The 19,255-nt window shown below is 39.5% G+C and overlaps 2 protein-coding genes across 2 annotated transcripts; one reads left to right on the top strand and one right to left on the bottom strand.

The window, feature by feature from the left end:
* Window positions 1-505: 505 nt before the first annotated feature.
* LOC119074323 (biotin--protein ligase) lies at window positions 506-17,808 on the top strand. Its single transcript, XM_037180398.1, has 12 exons — window positions 506-753; window positions 813-1,093; window positions 1,160-1,316; window positions 1,578-2,160; window positions 2,227-2,571; window positions 2,638-2,806; window positions 6,630-6,830; window positions 6,893-7,075; window positions 7,143-7,292; window positions 7,361-7,504; window positions 17,132-17,457; window positions 17,523-17,808. Exons 1-12 carry the CDS (start codon window positions 636-638, stop codon window positions 17,689-17,691), a joined length of 2,826 nt encoding a protein of 941 aa, XP_037036293.1. The 5' UTR covers window positions 506-635; the 3' UTR covers window positions 17,692-17,808.
* On the bottom strand, window positions 11,509-14,920 carry LOC119074324 (kinase suppressor of Ras 2). Its single transcript, XM_037180399.1, has 3 exons — window positions 14,621-14,920; window positions 14,271-14,555; window positions 11,509-14,203 (listed from the first exon to the last, which is right to left on the bottom strand). Exons 2-3 carry the CDS (start codon window positions 14,548-14,550, stop codon window positions 11,739-11,741), a joined length of 2,745 nt encoding a protein of 914 aa, XP_037036294.1. The 5' UTR covers window positions 14,551-14,555; window positions 14,621-14,920; the 3' UTR covers window positions 11,509-11,738.
* Window positions 17,809-19,255: the final 1,447 nt, after the last annotated feature.

The following is a 19,255-nucleotide window of genomic DNA, read 5'->3' as shown; positions in this document are numbered from 1 at the left end:
CTCATCTTCGAACTTAGCCTGTCTTTTGACATTACCAAACGGGAAAAAAAAAGAATTTTCAAAATCGGATGCGTTTTACTCAAGTTATCGTGCAGACGGACAGACGGACAGACGGACATTTTTTTTTCACTGATTTGGCATCTCTAGACAACCACAATAGGTTTCGCCTTACTCAGGGAGTCCAATTCGACGTGTTACGGATGTATGCGTAAACGCATAAGACCCCAGTACTTCGTACGGGTCTAACAAGTTTTACGAATTAATTGGACATATCCGTTCACTTAAACTGTTCTACTTCAAGCAGACTACTTGTTTCAATATTAAAAAAAAAAATGAAATCAAAAATTAACTAATTTAATTAGAGAAATCCGTTTAACGCATATCGTGGATATAGACCAGCTGGTAGCAGTTCGAACAGTTCGAATAAATTGGTAACTTAAGTGGTATACACAGTCAGTGTCTATATGGAAATTCAACTTGACAAAACAAAAAAACCCGTTTTATTGTTTCGTTCAAAGTGTCATACTCCAAGTGTTTACGTTTGATATGTCAATTCAACTGTCCAGAGAGTTTTATTGACTTTTTATTTGCTATCTAAACAGCAAATTCTGATGGATGCCTAAAATCTGCCTAAAATGCTGTTGACGCTACTTTATTTGTACCAGCATTGGAAGTTGCGATCGATAACATTGAAATTACTCAGCCATTTGGACGACAGCATTGTTTTTTACACCTTTGCCGAAGAAGGAAATGGTTTGTGATTACGATAACCGTTCCATGGAACTTTATCGACGGATTTTGACTGTTCACAGTTCTGTCCCTCGTGCCATTCTCATCTGAACTCTGTACGAACCAGTCGGCAGCTCAAATACGTGACATCATTTTGTTTACCAACTGCCAGAGAGGTGTAACCGTATACCCGAAACAGAATATTCATCTGGCCGCCTGGATTACGTTTCCGTCGACGTCGCACGTTATTCCATTTCCATTCACGTCGGATGAGAGCCGGTGCGGCGACATCCCATTCAACATTTATTTATTGATCGAAACGGATGTGATACCGTCGGTGATGGGCGGAAATAGGATGACGATGGTACGTGAAGTCACACGAGAGGTGACCCAACGAGACAGAGTTTAATTTTCATTATTCGAATTGTAGATTGAACAATTTGGGAAGCTTATCGCTTGGAAAGTGGACACTCGAATTTCCATTTTGTTGCACTCGAATGAAAATCAATTTGCCAATCTTGTCGTTAATACGTTCCTAAAAAACTGTTTTTTAATCAACAGCAAATTGCCGTTGATCCGTATTCAGTGTAAGTATCAGCTGAAGCAATAAATACTGTGGTGAGGTGCGGGAAAACAGGAAAAGTAGGAAAATATGCAGTTTTGCTTGCTTTCTAGCGAATAGCTATTGTTACATACAACAGTAGCTGTTTTCTGGCTATTTTCCTACTTTTCCTGTTTTCCCTCACCTCCTGGGTCATCTTGTTACTGTTCCGTCCTCACTAGCCCGTCTTTGCATATTTAAGAAATTTTCTTCAACGTAATCCGGCTAATCCAACTGTATTTTCCAGCTGTTACCACATCGGGATCACCACAACCATTCGACGCAGTTAAGACTGTATTACCAAAGGATAGCTACCAAGCTCCCCGCTCTACCGTTCCCGATATTCATTGGGAAAAACACATCAACGACTTGAAGAAACTGTCGATTTTCGCGAGTCAGGCCGCCGAGTATGAATACAACAAAAATAGAACTGAAGGAAAAACGGGCATTGCAAAGCCAGATTTAATTCAATCGACAAGAAAGTCTGAACTGGAGACTCATTTATCACCGAACAATTCACCGAACGTATCGGATTTGGTGAAAACTGTTACATCACCGAGGACAACGCCTCGAACCAGTCCGCTGAAAGCCATAGCAGAAGTGATTCCAGAAGAACAGTCGCCGATTCATACAGCCATATGCGCCAAAGATCAAACCTCTGATCCTGTTCCTCCAACCATTGAGACGGATAAGGTTCGGCCGAAATTAGTTCGAAGCAAGGGCAGTATGCTGAAATATGCCAAACCGCCGAATATTTTGGTCTATTCCGACAGTACTGTGTCACGAGATTGTGTAATTGCAACGCTAAAGGAAATTGTCAAGGAAAATTCGTAAGTTTTGTTATTCGTCGTTCGCTTGAACCTCAAGCACCTCAAGCACAAAATTCTTTCGCTCAGCTACACCATTTACGCATTGACACCGCATCAAGCCAAATCGAAGCATTGGATTGACAATACAACGCTGCTAGTCGTTTGCGGATATGTTTCGCAGGACATTGGCGATTCATTCACGCAATATTTCCTAAACGGAGGGTACATGATGAGCGTATGTTCCGATCTACTACACACCATTCTTCCCACATTTCGTTCTCACGCTGAAGTACGGGAACACGAGCTAGTGCAATTCTCTTACGGACGTTGGCAAAAGGTCAAAATGATGCATCACATTTTTTGCTATCAACCGTCACCCATTAAAAAACATTTCTCGACGGACAGTGAGGATCACTTGAGCGACCAGAAGCCGTAAGTAATTTGCGTCAAGGTATTGCATTCTGGAAGTTCACACACCTTTCGTTCATTTGTCACCAGCAATTCGAGTGCGAAGGTGTGCTCGAAGAGATCGGTCGAACTGTGTGACCAACAGAAGGTCATACATAACTTACAAGTGCAGATTTTGGGAACAGAAGAAACGTGGAATACACCCAGTCTCTTATTAGCAACCGATCCGATTAACAGTGGAGTGGCAATATTCTCTCAGGTGAGTCAACAGTCAATTCGATTCTAGCGCGGTAGTAAGGGCGCTTCTTCTTCAGGTATCGATCATGCTCGCACGTTAGTAAGCGGGCGTGACGCAAGTCCGCTATCAATAATGTTAAAAAAATAATTTTGTGGACGCCTCTGGCACTTCCTAACTTCCATCGGATTTTTTTATGGATTTGAGTTATTTTGGACATGAGTGAGGTATTCCAAGGTTGGTTCCCAAATTTTGGGATGACAGATGATTCCTCTGGCACTACCTAACTTCCATCGGATTTTTTGATGGATTTGGGTTATTTTCGACATGAGCAAGGTATTCCAAGGTTGGTTCCTAAATTTTGGAATGACAGATGATTCCTCTGGCACTACCTAACTTCCATCGGATTTTTTGATGGATTTGGGTTATTTTCGACATGAGTGAGGTATTCCAAGGTTGGTTCCCAAATTTTGGGATGACAGAAGATTCCTCTGGCACTTCCTAACTTCCATCGGATTTTTCGATGGATTTGGGTTATTTTCGACATGAGTGAGGTATTCCAAGGTTGGTTCCCAAATTTTGGGATGACAGAAGATTCCTCTGGCACTTCCTAACTTCCATCGGATTTTTTGATGGATTTGGGTTATTTTCGACATGAGTGAGGTATTCCAAGGTTGGTTCCCAAATTTTGGGATGGCAGATGATTCCTCTGGCACTTCCTAACTTCCATCGGATTTTTCGTTGGATTTGGGTTATTTTCGACATGAGTGAGGTATTCCAAGGTTGGTTCCTAAATTTTGGAATGACAGATGATTCCTCTGGCACTTCCTAACTTCCAGCGGATTTTTTGATGGATTTGGGTTATTTTCGACATGAGTGAGGTATTCCAAGGTTGGTTCCCAAATTTTGGGATGACAGAAGATTCCTCTGGCACTTCCTAACTTCCATCGGATTTTTCGATGGATTTGGGTTATTTTCGACATGAGTGAGGTATTCCAAGGTTGGTTCCTAAATTTTGGGATGACAGATGATTCCTCTGGCACTTCCTAACTTCCATCGGATTTTTTGATGGATTTGGGTTATTTTCGACATGAGTGAGGTATTCCAAGGTTGCTTCCCAAATTTTGGGATGACAGATGATTCCTCTGGCACTTCCTAACTTCCATCGGATTTTTTGATGGATTTGGGTTATTTTCGACATGAGTGAGGTATTCCAAGGTTGGTTCCTAAATTTTGGAATGACAGATGATTCCTCTGGCACTTCCTAACTTCCATCGGATTTTTTGATGGATTTGGGTTATTTTCGACGTGAGTGAGGTATTCCAAGGTTGCTTCCCAAATTTTGGGATGACAGATGATTCCTCTGGCACTTCCTAACTTTCATCGGATTTTTTGATGGATTTGGGTTATTTTCGACATGAGTGAGGTATTCTAAGGTTGGTTCCTAAATTTTGGAATGACAGATGATTCCTCTGGCACTTCCTAACTTCCATCGGATTTTTTGATGGATTTGGGTTATTTTCGACATGAGTGAGGTATTCCAAGGTTGCTTCCCAAATTTTGGGATGACAGATGATTCCTCTGGCACTTCCTAACTTCCAGCGGATTTTTTGATGGATTTGGGTTATTTTCGACATGAGTGAGGTATTCCAAGGTTGGTTCCCAAATTTTGGGATGACAGAAGATTCCTCTGGCACTTCCTAACTTCCATCGGATTTTTCGATGGATTTGGGTTATTTTCGACATGAGTGAGGTATTCCAAGGTTGGTTCCTAAATTTTGGGATGACAGATGATTCCTCTGGCACTTCCTAACTTCCATCGGATTTTTTGATGGATTTGGGTTATTTTCGACATGAGTGAGGTATTCCAAGGTTGCTTCCCAAATTTTGGGATGACAGATGATTCCTCTGGCACTTCCTAACTTCCATCGGATTTTTTGATGGATTTGGGTTATTTTCGACATGAGTGAGGTATTCCAAGGTTGGTTCCTAAATTTTGGAATGACAGATGATTCCTCTGGCACTTCCTAACTTCCATCGGATTTTTTGATGGATTTGGGTTATTTTCGACATGAGTGAGGTATTCCAAGGTTGCTTCCCAAATTTTGGGATGACAGATGATTCCTCTGGCACTTCCTAATTTCCATCGGATTTTTTGATGGATTTGGGTTATTTTCGACATGAGTGAGGTATTCCAAGGTTGGTTCCTAAATTTTGGAATGACAGATGATTCCTCTGGCACTTCCTAACTTCCATCGGATTTTTTGATGGATTTGGGTTATTTTCGACATGAGTGAGGTATTCCAAGGTTGCTTCCCAAATTTTGGGATGACAGATGATTCCTCTGGCACTTCCTAACTTCCATCGGATTTTTTGATGGATTTGGGTTATTTTCGACATGAGTGAGGTATTCCAAGGTTGGTTCCTAAATTTTGGGATGACAGATGATTCCTCTGGCACTTCCTAACTTCCATCGGATTTTTTGATGGATTTGGGTTATTTTCGACATGAGTGAGGTATTCCAAGGTTGGTTCCTAAATTTTGGAATGACAGATGATTCCTCTGGCACTTCCTAACTTCCATCGGATTTTTTGATGGATTTGGGTTATTTTTGACATGAGTGAGGTATTCCAAGGTTGCTTCCCAAATTTTGGGATGACAGATGATTCCTCTGGCACTTCCTAACTTCCATCGGATTTTTTGATGGATTTGGGTTATTTTCGACATGAGTGAGGTATTCCAAGGTTGCTTCCCAAATTTTGGGATGACAGAAGATTCCTCTGGCACTTCCTAACTTCCATCGGATTTTTTGATGGATTTGGGTTATTTTCGACATGAGTGAGGTATTCCAAGGTTGGTTCCTAAATTTTGGAATGACAGATGATTCCTCTGGCACTTCCTAACTTCCATCGGATTTTTTGATGGATTTGGGTTATTTTCGACATGAGTGAGGTATTCCAAGGTTGCTTCCCAAATTTTGGGATGACAGATGATTCCTCTGGCACTTCCTAACTTCCATCGGATTTTTTGATGGATTTGGGTTATTTTCGACATGAGTGAGGTATTCCAAGGTTGGTTCCTAAATTTTGGAATGACAGATGATTCCTCTGGCACTTCCTAACTTCCATCGGATTTTTTGATGGATTTGGGTTATTTTCGACATGAGTGAGGTATTCCAAGGTTGGTTCCCAAATTTTGGGATGACAGAAGATTCCTCTGGCACTTCCTAACTTCCATCGGATTTTTCGATGGATTTGGGTTATTTTCGACATAAGTGAGGTATTCCAAGGTTGGTTCCTAAATTTTGGAATGACAGATGATTCCTCTGGCACTTCCTAACTTCCATCGGATTTTTTGATGGATTTGGGTTATTTTCGACATGAGTGAGGTATTCCAAGGTTGGTTCCCAAATTTTGGGATGACAGATGATTCCTCTGGCACTTCCTAACTTCCATCGGATTTTTTGATGGATTTGGGTTATTTTCGACATGAGTGAGGTATTCCAAGGTTGGTTCCCAAATTTTGGGATGACAGATGATTCCTCTGGCACTTCCTAACTTCCATCGGATTTCAAGATTGGTTTCTAGATTTCAGGATTCAGACTGATTTCTCTAGAATTTTTTAATTTCCATAAGGTTTTTTGATGTTGTCGGGTTAAGGGTTTTTTGACAGATAAGAATTTTCAAAGTTTTCGAAAGAACAAATAAATTTGAAGTAGCTTGGTGGGCCAGAAATTCTTCTTGTACAGAAGAAGTCTGTGCTTTTTCAAGGGTCGTCGAATCTAAACAAAGATGATTCGCTCCATCCCATTCAATGACATGAGATTAATTGCATGCCATCTTCTTAGGTTCATCTTGAAGCGAATCCCAACAGCTACGAACAGGACGAAGCCAAGTATGGTGTTCTGATGCAATACGAGCAAGCTCGCATCGAAATTTTGACGGATCTGCTTACGACCCATTTGAAGATTAAAGTGCAAGAGTTGCCGAAAAAAGCGAAAATTCAGAGTGAAGCGTACGCCAATGGATACTTTCTGGGTGATCATAAGGTGTGATCGCAAGTTATAGTCATAATCCAACCGACATCTGAATTCCCAATTTTCACATTCAGGTCAAATATCTGCTGCTTGACGGTTTGCGTACTAAAATGACCGAACCGAATGTTATTCAAACTTCCAAATTGAAATTAACTTTTTGCCCTCGTGGTACAGAGCCACCGAAAGCAACCGCTCAATTGTTACCGATATTGGTGGATGCGTGTCCCGAGAAATTTTCGACTGTCGACTACTTTATGGTGAGTAGAATTGCGCCTCATCGACAACACGAATTCAATTCCATTCAAATAAAAAAATTTCTTTCAGACATTGTCCACAGAGAAAATCGGTCGTTTGGCACTGTACTCTCCGGTGATGACATCCTCCATGGATGTCCTGTCGAATACGATCTTCGATCATGGCTTGGTGGTGATACCTCTTCGACAAACGGCAGGCAAAGGAAGAAATGATAATCAGGTTAGACTTTTCTATTTCCGATGGTCTGACGGAACCCCACCGATAATTTTGTTGTTTCGATCTTGCAGTGGCTTAGTCCCGAAGGTTGTGGTTTGTTTTCCATGCAATTGCACATCGGCTTGGAAACTCATTTGGGTAGAACTGTTTCGATGATACAGCATTTACTAGCTACCGCTATCGTCAATGCCATCTTGTCGCAAGACGGATACGAGGTAAGCTAATTTACAAAATTGTTTCTTTCTTCTTTTCAACGTAGTATTGGTCGATGAATCTAATTTAAAATGTGAAGTCTTTGGAAGGTGCGGGAAAACAGGAAAAGTAGTGTGCGATTCGTCAAATTAATGAGTACTAGAGTCAGAGTACTAGATCAGAAGCTGTAGGCGAGAAATATATCAAAACAGTGGGATGTTTCTCCTACATCTCAGGAAGTTTCGATCTAAAGTTTACGTGCGATACGTCAAATGAAAGGTATTGACGAGACCTTTTTTTGTACAAAATTCGCACAAAGAGACTTCGAGTAGTTGTCATCAATCTTGTGTTTCAACAACTTTAAACAGCATACTTTTCCTTTTTTCCCGCACCTACCTGGTTCTGTTTCATCAAATTTACGATCTGAAGCGATAGTGTCATTGGTGCAACTTGGCAAGTGTGCAGTTGGCAATTTCTTAAAACTGATCTCTAACAATTTATGATAGTGGTGAGATATGGCAAATGGAATCAAGAGTTGGCCTTTTTCATCCGTCAAACTAACGTTTTAAACGTCAAACGAAAAATGTTTTCGACGTGGTCAAGAAATTGTTTATTTTTCTCCAATTATGTTTCTCTAATAGAATTGAGGCAAAGCAAGCTACTGCAAGTATTTTTTTCGTTTGACGTTTAAAACGTCACTTTGACGAAGATGAAAAAGACCGATTTTTGCAATGAAAGTAGATAAGTAGGTATGGCCAGTCCATACAAGTCGGAGCACATACGGATTTGCATGACGCCACCTCAAACGAACTCATTTCTAGTGGAAATTTGCACTAGAAATGAGTTCGTTTGAGGTGGCGCCATGCAAATCCGTATGTGCTCTGGCTAGAACAAATTTGAACGTTTGGCCATACCTATCTATTTACTTTTAATGTACTGGGCATCATTTCATGGCAAAAAAAACGTTTCTTATTTCGAGTTTCACATTGGGCTTCGGTCAAGCAAAACAAATTTATTCCAGATTCGGTTTGTTCAGCCTAAAATTCTTTGCTTTGGTTCGAATCTTTGATAAATTCTTCCTCTTGTTTAAGCCTGTGTCTTATGCTAAAAACTGAATGCTGATATTTTGCAATAACTTTTCACTTTATTTGACCCATTTACAAGCGCCGAGAGTGTCGTTTTTGATTGAAAATCTTTTACTTCACATTGATTCCCACTTTTAGCAAGACTTTTGGACATTAGTTTATTCCCTTTATTCGTCCCAATTTACCGGTATCCGATTTTTCTGCCGAAAATTTCTGGCTATCGTGGATACTGTATCTGAGTAAGCACACCACTACCCTATACAAGACAGCATCTATATCCAATCCTCATATTGTATAGAGAGTATTAGTGTATGGAAGGAGGCTGTTTGCATAATTCTGGATGTTTTCGCTCAACAATACAAATTGATGGTGTGCCAGACTCACCTCTCAGGAGCGAATCTGGCAAAGTCATGACTTTTCGTTATATGTAGTAAAACACCCTTACTATGACAGCCCTTACTATGACAGCATACTATGATCGACGAATCCGAATATCGAAATATTTTGCTTGTTTTTTCAGAGAAATGTTAGGTTGGTACACATGTGGCGAAATAGAAGAAACATCTGTAGAAGAAACATGTGAATGACAGCTGTCATTCACATGTTCCTTCTATCTCGCCGCATGTGTATCAACTTAACATTTTTCTGTGTTTTTCACTAGTTTTTCAAGCATATTTCCAATTGTTTTCACTCAAAAATCGTTTGCGATATGTCAAATCAAAGGTTTTGACGAGACGAAATAAAATCTCTCAGTGCAGTGAGAAAACAGAAAAATTAGGAAGATATGAAGTTTCGCTTGCTTTCTCGCCTGTAGCTACTGTTTTACAAGCTCGATTTTCTGTTTCATCTTGTCAATACCTTTCGTTTGACATATCGTACACCATTTTTGAGGGAAAACATCCAGACATATGCGGGAAAAACTAGTGAAAAACAGGAGAAATACGCTGTTTTGCTTGCTTTCTCGCCAATAGCTACTGATCGTAGTCCAGCCCCTTGTGTCAATCCGCTCGCTTTAAGTTTTTCGAATTTTTTCTTTGTCTCATGTGATTCAGCATGAAAAACTGTGGAACTAATTTTTTTTCTGGAAAATGGAAAATCGCTTTTCCGGCCGGAAAAGCGGTTGATATGAAAAAATTAAAAGTCAAATATCTACCGAACGCGATAACTTTTTTGAAAAATTCTTTTTTTCCTTGAAAGCCTGATTCAATACCAACATTTCGTGGAACAACTTTTTTTTCTGTAAAATAAAATGGCGTCGATATAGGAATCTTCCCAAAAAATGACCCGGAAAATTCATAAATTTTGAGGACCTATAAGGAATGATCAGTTGATAGGAACTGACCCCTCATTACTTCAATAATGACATAAATCCAGAAAAACATGAAAAAAATCCGATAAAAATGCGAGAAATCTTTAGGTTCTAGAGTTGAAAAGACGGTGGAACATCAGGAAGGTGCTTAACACAAATGGAATGTATATGGTGCAGTTAGTTATCACCATTTAAAACACTTCTGGTGTTAAATTGTCGAATTGATAGTAGTTTAGTGCATAAATAGGGTTTACTCTGACGAGTTATACAAATTTGGGTATTGAATGGCATCCACAACATCCTGAGCTAGTTTTGTGACTAGGATTCAATTCTAAAATGATGTAGACAGGCTATTCTTTAAAATTCATCAGCAAAAATTAATTATGCGTCACTATTTTGCTCAGAAATAAATACCAAAGAATGTTGGAAAATATCAGTTCTAGGAACCGTGGAAGTACTGACTTATATCTCGATATCCAGGAAACGGCGTGAAGCCCGCCGGGCAGCATTCGAAAGGTACTGACTCTAGCTTTCTAAAAAACCCTCATTTATTGAAATCAGTTTCGAATTGACGGTGTGAGGTGAACTCAAAGTTTATGAATTTTCCGGGTCATTTTTTGGGAAGATTCCTATATCGACGCCATTTTATTTTACAGAAAAAAAAGTTGTTCCACGAAATGTTGGTATTGAATCAGGCTTTCAAGGAAAAAAAGAATTTTTCAAAAAAGTTATCGCGTTCGGTAGATATTTGACTTTTAATTTTTTTCATATAAACCGCTTTTCCGGCCGGAAAAGCGATTTTCCATTTTCCAGAAAAAAAATTAGTTCCACAGTTTTTCATGCTGAATCACATGAGATAAAGAAAAAATTCAAAAAACTTAAAGCGAGCGAGACGACTTTTTCTGACACAAGGGGCTAAACTATCCACAGTTTTCCCGCATCAAAAGATTCGATTGTTTATCTTTTACGCATATAATTCGTCTTGCATATTTTCCACATCTCCTGTTTCCCGCACCTCCCTCGGAGCGTGTAAAAGGAGACTATTTACCATACGATTTATTGGTCAACTCATTGTTCGGTCCGTATGGACAAATCTCCCATTTTCGGTCCAATTCCACTAGATAACATTCGTGCATTGCACTCCTTTTGATCGCGTCAATACAATGAATGACAGTCTCGTCAGTTTTTTTTTGTTTTTTTTTTATTTATTTCATTTATTTAAGTATTTTCTGTATTTATTTTTATAACTTAGCTTATACCTAATCTCATCACAAATTGATGATAATGCGCTTCCATAAATAAAAAGGAAAAAAAAAGAAGAAAAGAAAAGAAATGGAAATTACAAAACGCAAATTGGATTAAATAGAAGATAAAAATTATTTTAAATATTCTTTTGTAGGAAAATTGTTTTTTTTTTCATATCAATTAAACGAAAAACTAGGCCAAGAGTCTGCGAGCCTATCAGTCCCTTGCACGGTTTGAACACTTCTATGCTAGATTGGTGCACTACGAGAAATGTTTTATCTGATGCTTTTGTGACTTGAGCGTTTGTCTTAGTCATGTTACATCGCAGAGAAACTCAATTGGTGTCACAATAGAGGTATTGGATTACGAATCGATCTTTCAATATAAAAATTTGATTTTTAAATTGGTTTTATCGTTTCTCTCCAATACGTTCATTTTGTCGACAATTCGGTTTCCCTACTGAGCTACACGTTCGGCCTGCACTCGGTCAAGTGAAAGTGTCAGAACAAACCATTCTCATCGTACGAATCGCATTAAGATTCACTCCGCGGACCCAATGATAAAATGCGTCTGAAATGCATGCACACGGGCTCTCGGCTCCTAGAACGGGACCAGAACTTAAAATACTGATTCTGCTGACCGTGACAATTGTACGGGATGTGATGGACTTCTGGCCAATCTTTTCTTTGGTAGTCGTTCCAATAGCGTTAGCAATTTAGCAAAGTCTGCCCGATTGCCCGGTTCAAAAGCCCAGCAAGTCATCAAAATGTCTTTGACATCTCTCGATGCCTGTAAATTCGCTAGTGTCTGTTTCATACCGCGACCGACCTGGAAAATGATCGCCTCGGCGGCCTGTGACTTGAATGGAAATTCACCGCACAGCAATTCGTACCAAACCGTTCCGAATGCATAAATATCGGATGCCTTTGAAAATGGCATGTTGTCTCTCTCCGGACGACACGGTTGCAGTACTTGAATCAATTCGGGAGCTAAATAGCAAAGCCATCCGCTCGGTATTTCCAGGCCATATTTAGCGTCATACTGTAGCTTCGTTGCGCTGAACAGTCCGAAATCGGTGATGATAACCTTGCCGTTTTCCAGAAAAATATTTTTCGTCTTTAAGTCTTTGTGCACGATATCCCTGGCATGCAGATATCCCATTCCTTGCGATATTTGCTGTGCCACCATGGTCGTTTTGTTCAAATTGAATTTGTCTCGACGTTGATGGATATGCGTATACAACGTATTGCCCTTACACAGGGACGTCACAATTGCCTGAGGTTTAATGCAAGCGCCCATGAAGAGCACCACATTCTCGTGCCGGGTCTTCTTGAATGTTGCCACTTCCAATATGAACGCTTCATTGTCCAAATAGCTTTCTTTCAGTAATTTCACAGCTACAGCACCATGCCACTGCGCACGATGCACGGTTCCGAAACGCCCATCGCCGATCTTTTCCATTATTTCCAAATCATCGAATGGAATGTCCCACTCTTTCAGCGAAACACTGTTCTGTCGCGTCCAGTGCTCCTGCATCGCATTTTCATCTTCTCGTTCCTCATTCTCCTCCAACGAATCGATACGAAGATGCGTTCGATCCGAACTGGTGCTGGCACTGTTCGAACTGGTCAACGAAATGGTTTTCTCGCTCTCCTGGCAGTTCACTTCCGTGACGGTAGTCTGAACCGGTCTCGGCGAAATCGGTTTTTGCGGGTAAATTTCTTTCCGCGGTGAGGTCACTTCCTGTATGCGTATCACAGTCGACGATGTGGTGGCTGCATCGGAAAAGTCGAATTGAGTATGCTTGCCGGTGGCCGGTGTATGTGGTATGGGTAGCGTCATTGATATCGGAGCTGGGCTCGATGGCGTCGAACTGTTACAGCTGGATGCTGGCGAACTGACATTGTTCGGACGTTCATATTTCGGACGGTACACTGGCGAATTGTTGCCCGACATAAATATGTCCGTCGGCAGCGTCTTCTTGAATTCATCGATCAGTTCACGGGGCAGGCAACACGATGGCGGTACACGCGTTTCACAGTCTTTGTGACACAAATATTTGCAGTCTTTGCACCGGAGACCGTAAATCATTTGCTTGTGACAGAGATCGCAGGTGCCCACTTTGAATTTCTTGATGAATCGGTGGGCGATCATGTGGGCCATAATCGGTGACCGAGGAACTGGAATGTTAATTGAATTATCGAAATGATGATCGGGATAGTTGTCTGACGTTGGTTCGGTATTCAATCGAGATCGTGATGCTGCTGATACAGCGATTTGATTACCATTCGAATTTGAATTGTATGGCACGGATTGTGTTTGCTGTTGTGGATGTTGATGTTTCACCATTACATTGGTATCACCAGTGGTTTGCTCGAATTGTTGTTGTTGTTGTTGCTGCTGCTGCTGCTGCTGTTGTTGTTGCTGTTGATTTATCAATTCGTGCGATATGGATTTGGTCATTGCATTAACATCATTCATCACATTTTGGTTGCTGCTACAGGTTCCTGCTGTTGACGTTGCAAAGCTTGATTGCGGTTGACCCAAATAAGTCTGATGTCGTTTATATGGCGGCGGTGTGGTCGGGAATCCTTTAACCGCTTTCGGTTGTTTGTTGTTATTGATCAAAGGCGATGAGGGTGGTGAAGGCGACGGTGTTAGTAGGGAAGTGGCACAGGACCGTGGTATCTCTTCCGGTGATATTGTGGAAAGTTTGGAATTGTGGTCGGGCAGGTAGATTTCCGGAGGCGGACTATGTACTTGATGTGTTGGATACGCGTACCGATGATTGCCTTGTTGCCGTACATGCGATCGATTCGGTCGAGGTGACGCGCCCGATCGAACGTGATGATGACGATCCCACGAGTCCCAGTACAAATCGGCCGGCTCTTTTTCGCCGAGGTTGATGGACTCACGGCATCGTTTCAAATTCAGCATTGCTCGCACCAGACGACGGGCCTCTTCTTCGCGAACGTTCGTATTGTTGTTCAGTATCAACCGTAATTCGATGTCATTTTTGTCCAACAGCAGTTCTAATGTGCTAACGCGTTGCATCACAACGTTCAACGATTCGGGACTCAGGCCTGAACGGATCAAAGAGCAAAATCATAAAATTTCAACTTCGTACGGAAGCGAGCATTTTGTACATACCGACAACGCGTAACCATTGTTTCAATTCAGCACCAGTGGCTGGAAGTCCTTTGGGTAATCGTTCCGGTAGTTTCGCCTTTGTTATCAGCAGTTCGGAGAACATTTTCACCAATTTCGCTTCTAAGATTCGAATTTCCTGTTGCGTTAATTCAGCACTTGTCGCACATTGTGTTCGTAGGCCCTCCAATCGATCGGCGGAAATATCAATCATACTCTGTATGACGTCCAGCCCGCGACGAATATTTATTTCATTATCATTGTCCGATGTATCGGCCATCATTTTCACTGCAAAAAAATGGTTTTCATTCAATTTCGTTGGATTTTAACAGTTATCGTCGACGATTTCTCACATTTGAACGTATTGGAGTGCAATTATGGAAAACCAACAAAAAAATCAATTTTGTTTGACAGGCCACCTTAATGTAAAGGATGTAAAGCACACGCATACCACTAATTCTCACTGTTCCGTCTTCTCGTTGCGTACAGAAAGGGTCTTCAAAACAAAAAATTCTTTGTCTCGATTTAGTTGATCTGGTCAATCCATCCGATGCAATCCATGTTTTTCCGGTCGATAATTTTGAATGGAAAAAAATGCTCGACCAAAATATTTGCAGTGAAAAATTTTCGCTGATTGAAATTTGACACTTCAACCGCTGAAATGGTATACGAAAATATTGGTTACCATTCAATTTAAGTTTTTTTGTTTTTAGGTTGGTTTTTCTTGTACAACCTGTTTGTTACCAGTGATAATGTTGTAGCGTAAAACAGCACTACCATTACTAGAAACAGCGGGAATATGATTAGCTTGTCAAGTGTTTTTACAGTTACGATGGTAGAGTATGTACCTACTTGTCGTAATTCCACGCGCTAATCGTTAAGATTTTTCTTGGTTCCATGTTGTTTGCCATGAAAGTTATGGAACTAGTTTTTCCGGGAAATCGAAAATTATTTTTCCGGCCGAAAATACGATTTTTATGAAAACCTTCAAAGATAAATGTCTCCGAATATTCAAAATCTTTTTGAAAAATACCTTCCGTTGTTGAAAGTATGGCTCATTACCGATACTTCATGAAAAACTTTTTTTTTGAGGAGTCCGAATGGCGTCGGTATTTGGGCTTCACCCAAAAGTGGCACGGAAAATGTAACGCAGACGATTTTTCCGGTTACTTTCGGAATTCTAGCAATGGTCTAGGTAACAGCAGGTCAGTTCATAAGAAGCCAGAGGGAACCAGAAAAATTCCAATAAATTTGTCACATGAAACAGCTTTCGTAAAAAGTAAATTGTAATTTTCATAGGGAAAGTCGTCAATAATGTCCCAGTAAATGGAACTTTCCATAATCTTTGAACAGAAATGAAAGAGAGAGGAAGTTAATATGAAATCAGTCAAAAAACCCTTAAACGGTAAATGTGACGCAAGACCTTTATCTTAAGTATAGTTTCCACTTAAAAAGAGCACTCCGTTTAGCCTCCGTCTACATGACAGTTGTAAAATAGAACAAAGGAACTGTCAATTTCAATTTCCACTCCGTTTGCGTGACACTTCTTTTGTTCTATTTTACAACTGTCATGGAGGCTAAACGGAGTGCTCTTTTTAAGTGAAAACTATACTTTACTTACAAAATAACTGATACCGCTGAGCTGAGGGTGACGCAATGTGCGCCGTAGGCAAAAGTTTAAATTCTTTTACTGTACATTTTTTAACCATCTTCCTAACAATAGGTTTCTGCCACTTGTGACGCAATTTTTTTTTTCTTTCACAAATTTTTTGTTGATAAAACTTTTGCGTACGGTGCACAATGCGTCAGCCTCAGCGATATCAGTTATTTTGTAAGTAAGATAAAGGTCTTTCGTCACATTTACCCTTTAAGGGTTTTTTTGACTGATATTACCACTTTTGTAAGTATGTCATTTCGACAACATCAAAAAACCTTTTGGAAATCAGTCTAAATCCCAAAATCTAGAAACCAATCTTGGAACACCCCAAATCCATCAAAGAAACAGATGGAAGTTAGGTAGTGCCAGAGGAATCATCTGTCATCCCAAAATTTAGGAACCAACCTTGGAACATGTCAGTCATGTTGAAAATAACCCAAATCCATCAAAAAATCCGATGGAAGTCAGGAAGTGCCAGAGGAATCATCTGTCATCCCAAAATTTAGGAGCCAACCTTAGAAAATAACCCAAATCAATCAAAAAATCTGATTGACGTTGGGAAGTGCCAGAAATCCCAACAGAAATGAAAGTCAAAGATGAAATATCTGTGCTAGAAATACCAGAACTAGTATCCCAAAGTATAGCTACTGTTGAATTTCGTTTATTCGTGTAATACCACTGCGAAGAGAAAAATGAGAAGAAATAAACAATGAAGAATTTAGTTTCGTTATGTTGCACGCATTGAATTCAATATGTTTAGGTCAAGTTGCAGCTAGTGGTGAGGTTTATACTTTCATTGAACGACGATAGATCTCTTCGTTTGGTGAAACTGATGACGGAAACGTGAGGAATGGTGTGGAAAAGTGTGCAAACTAATTGAAACCAACTTCACAATTTCACATAGTAATGAATAAGTGAGTGCGTCCAATTCTTTGAAATGAATGTAAATGAACTAAATACGGGGAATTCCCTTAGAAGTAAAGTTGGTTGTCATTAGTAACCGAACCGTCGATCGTCACGCCAGCGGTCATTTTAGTGATCTATAGTCACAAGAAAATATGATGATGACAACATTACAAAAATCTATTCACCTGAAAGTCGAGATCCTTAATTTCTCTGATCCGCTGAGGGTCTGCATTACCTTCCGTGATTATATACTTTGCAGAATATAGGGCTTTTTGACCGTTAAAATTTATTGTTTTTACAGAATTTGGATTTAGGAATAAAATGGCCAAACGATATTTATGCAAAAAATACCAAAATTGGTGGCATCATTGTCAATTCGCATATGAATGCAAACGCGATAATATGTAACATTGGCGTCGGAATCAATCTGTCCAATTCGACGCCAACGATTTGTATAAACGACCTGATAAACGAGTACAATTTGAAGAATGGTTCGTCACTGTCGAATTTGAGTCTGGAGAAAGCGTTGGCCCTGATTTTCAACGAAATCGAAAGATTGATCGACACTGTGCAGTCGGGCAATTTACAACAATTTCTTGACCTCTACTACCAGCATTGGTTGCACAGGTAAAACGTTGCGAATTACGGTGCGAAAATTTATTTTGTTCAAAGAGAAAACTTTACTTTGTCAGCTCGGCAAAAGTGACAGTTATCGATGCCAAGGGATCCAGTAAAACCGCAACAGTTGTCGGAATTGATGAATTCGGTTTTCTAGTGGTGGAGACGACAAAGGGAATTTTAACAGTACATCCGGACGGCAATAGTTTTGATATGCTTCAAGGATTGATTATTCCAAAATAATTTTGAATCATCGAATTATCGTTGTTCACCAAACTGCAATTTATTGTTATGCACTCGATGTGAATGTTTTTTTTTTATCTAGACTCTTAACAAAATATAGATGTCAATGTTGTTGAATCGATTTCTCTATTTTACAAAAACAAATGAGTGGTGAAGTTAGCTCAAAGTTTCAGACCAGAAATTTAGAAAACAATTCGGAGAGGATGAAAACTTTAGAGATTCTCTAATGGGAGTTGCGGGAATGTACCAAGAAAACCACCGCTAAGACCATTATTTTCGGATTTTTTTTATTTCGTTCAACTTGAAGTTGAGATCAAAAATCGGTCATTTTTATCTGTCAAATTGACGTTTTAAACGTCAAATGAAAAAGATATTAGAAGGATCATAAAATTGTTTATTTTTCCTTATTTTACAGAAACATTGTTGTGGAAAAAATACAATATTTTGTCAATTTCGCAAATCTTCTTCGTTTGACGTTTAAAACGTCACTTTGATAAATGGAAAAAACCGATTTTTGATATCAACGACACATTTTTGTGTATGCGGTGCTCCCCTTCATCAAAAAGAACGTGTGTTGTTCAAACACTTTTCTTCTACCAGAGCTATATTTGAATGTCTTATGTCTTATGTAGACATTCACTGGCATAATTAAAACAAACTACCTGTTTGCATTAAATGCATCACGCTTGAAAACCAATTTTCAGATATTTCGTAATGCTTCACCCTTTGTGAAATAATAAAAAATTCGGCAGATTTTCGATTTAACTCCAAGCTTTATCCATTTCCACATTTATTGACGAAATCATTTTAACGAGCCTTGATTCACAAAATTTCCTTTCAAAAGTTTGTTGAAATTGGACTTCATTTACATGAAATTTGATCAAATTTTCGCTCAAATTTATCATTTTTGTAGAGCTTAATGCAGCTCTGCATCGCAATTAAAATGGTCAAATTTCATCCTATTTCCTAGGAATCGTCGAGACGATTTTACTTCCCAACTTCCTTCACCTCACTTCCCTTCCTCATATCACCGGAACGAGTAGTCCAAATGGCACCAAGTTTAAACACTGGAAATTAAAAATGGAATTAATTAAGTCAGTGAACGTCGACATAAGACATCAAATATAGCTCTGGTATACAGGAATAGTCTTTGAGTACCACACATTCTTTTTGATGAAAAAGGAGCACCATATAGAAATGAAATATCTTCACGTTCCGCTAAACTGGAGTTTCTCAACTACACTTCAAATTGAAGGAATTAAAATAAATTACGTAAATACGAAAATAATAGTGTAAAAGGTGGTTTTATTGGTGTATTCCCGCAACTCCACGCATGTCATTGTCCTTGCCAAACTATGAGCTAACTAATCGCTCATAAAATATCGAAACTTATCAAACTCTAGTACTTAATAAATTGACCATATGATTGTTAAACATTTGAAGATTTTCAAAGAAAAATGAAATTAAAAGCTCGTTAAACGTTTACGCTGCTCCTTTCCTAAGAAATAACTTAATTTTGATTCATTTAGCCGAAGTATACAACTCATTTAACGGAAATACAATT

The sequence above is a fragment of the Bradysia coprophila genome, unplaced genomic scaffold, assembly GCF_014529535.1.
Source record: "Bradysia coprophila strain Holo2 unplaced genomic scaffold, BU_Bcop_v1 contig_151, whole genome shotgun sequence".
Lineage (NCBI taxonomy): Eukaryota > Metazoa > Arthropoda > Insecta > Diptera > Sciaridae > Bradysia > Bradysia coprophila.
This window is presented reverse-complemented; position numbering and strand designations above follow the sequence as displayed.

Coding starts and splice junctions, on each gene's coding strand:
- LOC119074323 (XM_037180398.1), top strand. CDS start 636: ATGCTGTTGACGCTACTTTATTTGTACCAGCATTGGAAGTTGCGATCG. Junction 2,807..6,629: donor GAGTGGCAATATTCTCTCAG/GTGAGTCAACAG, acceptor CCATCTTCTTAG/GTTCATCTTGAAGCGAATCC. Junction 6,831..6,892: donor ACTTTCTGGGTGATCATAAG/GTGTGATCGCAA, acceptor TTTCACATTCAG/GTCAAATATCTGCTGCTTGA.
- LOC119074324 (XM_037180399.1), bottom strand. CDS start 14,550: ATGATGGCCGATACATCGGACAATGATAATGAAATAAATATTCGTCGC. Junction 14,204..14,270: donor ACAATGGTTACGCGTTGTCG/GTATGTACAAAA, acceptor TGATCCGTTCAG/GCCTGAGTCCCGAATCGTTG.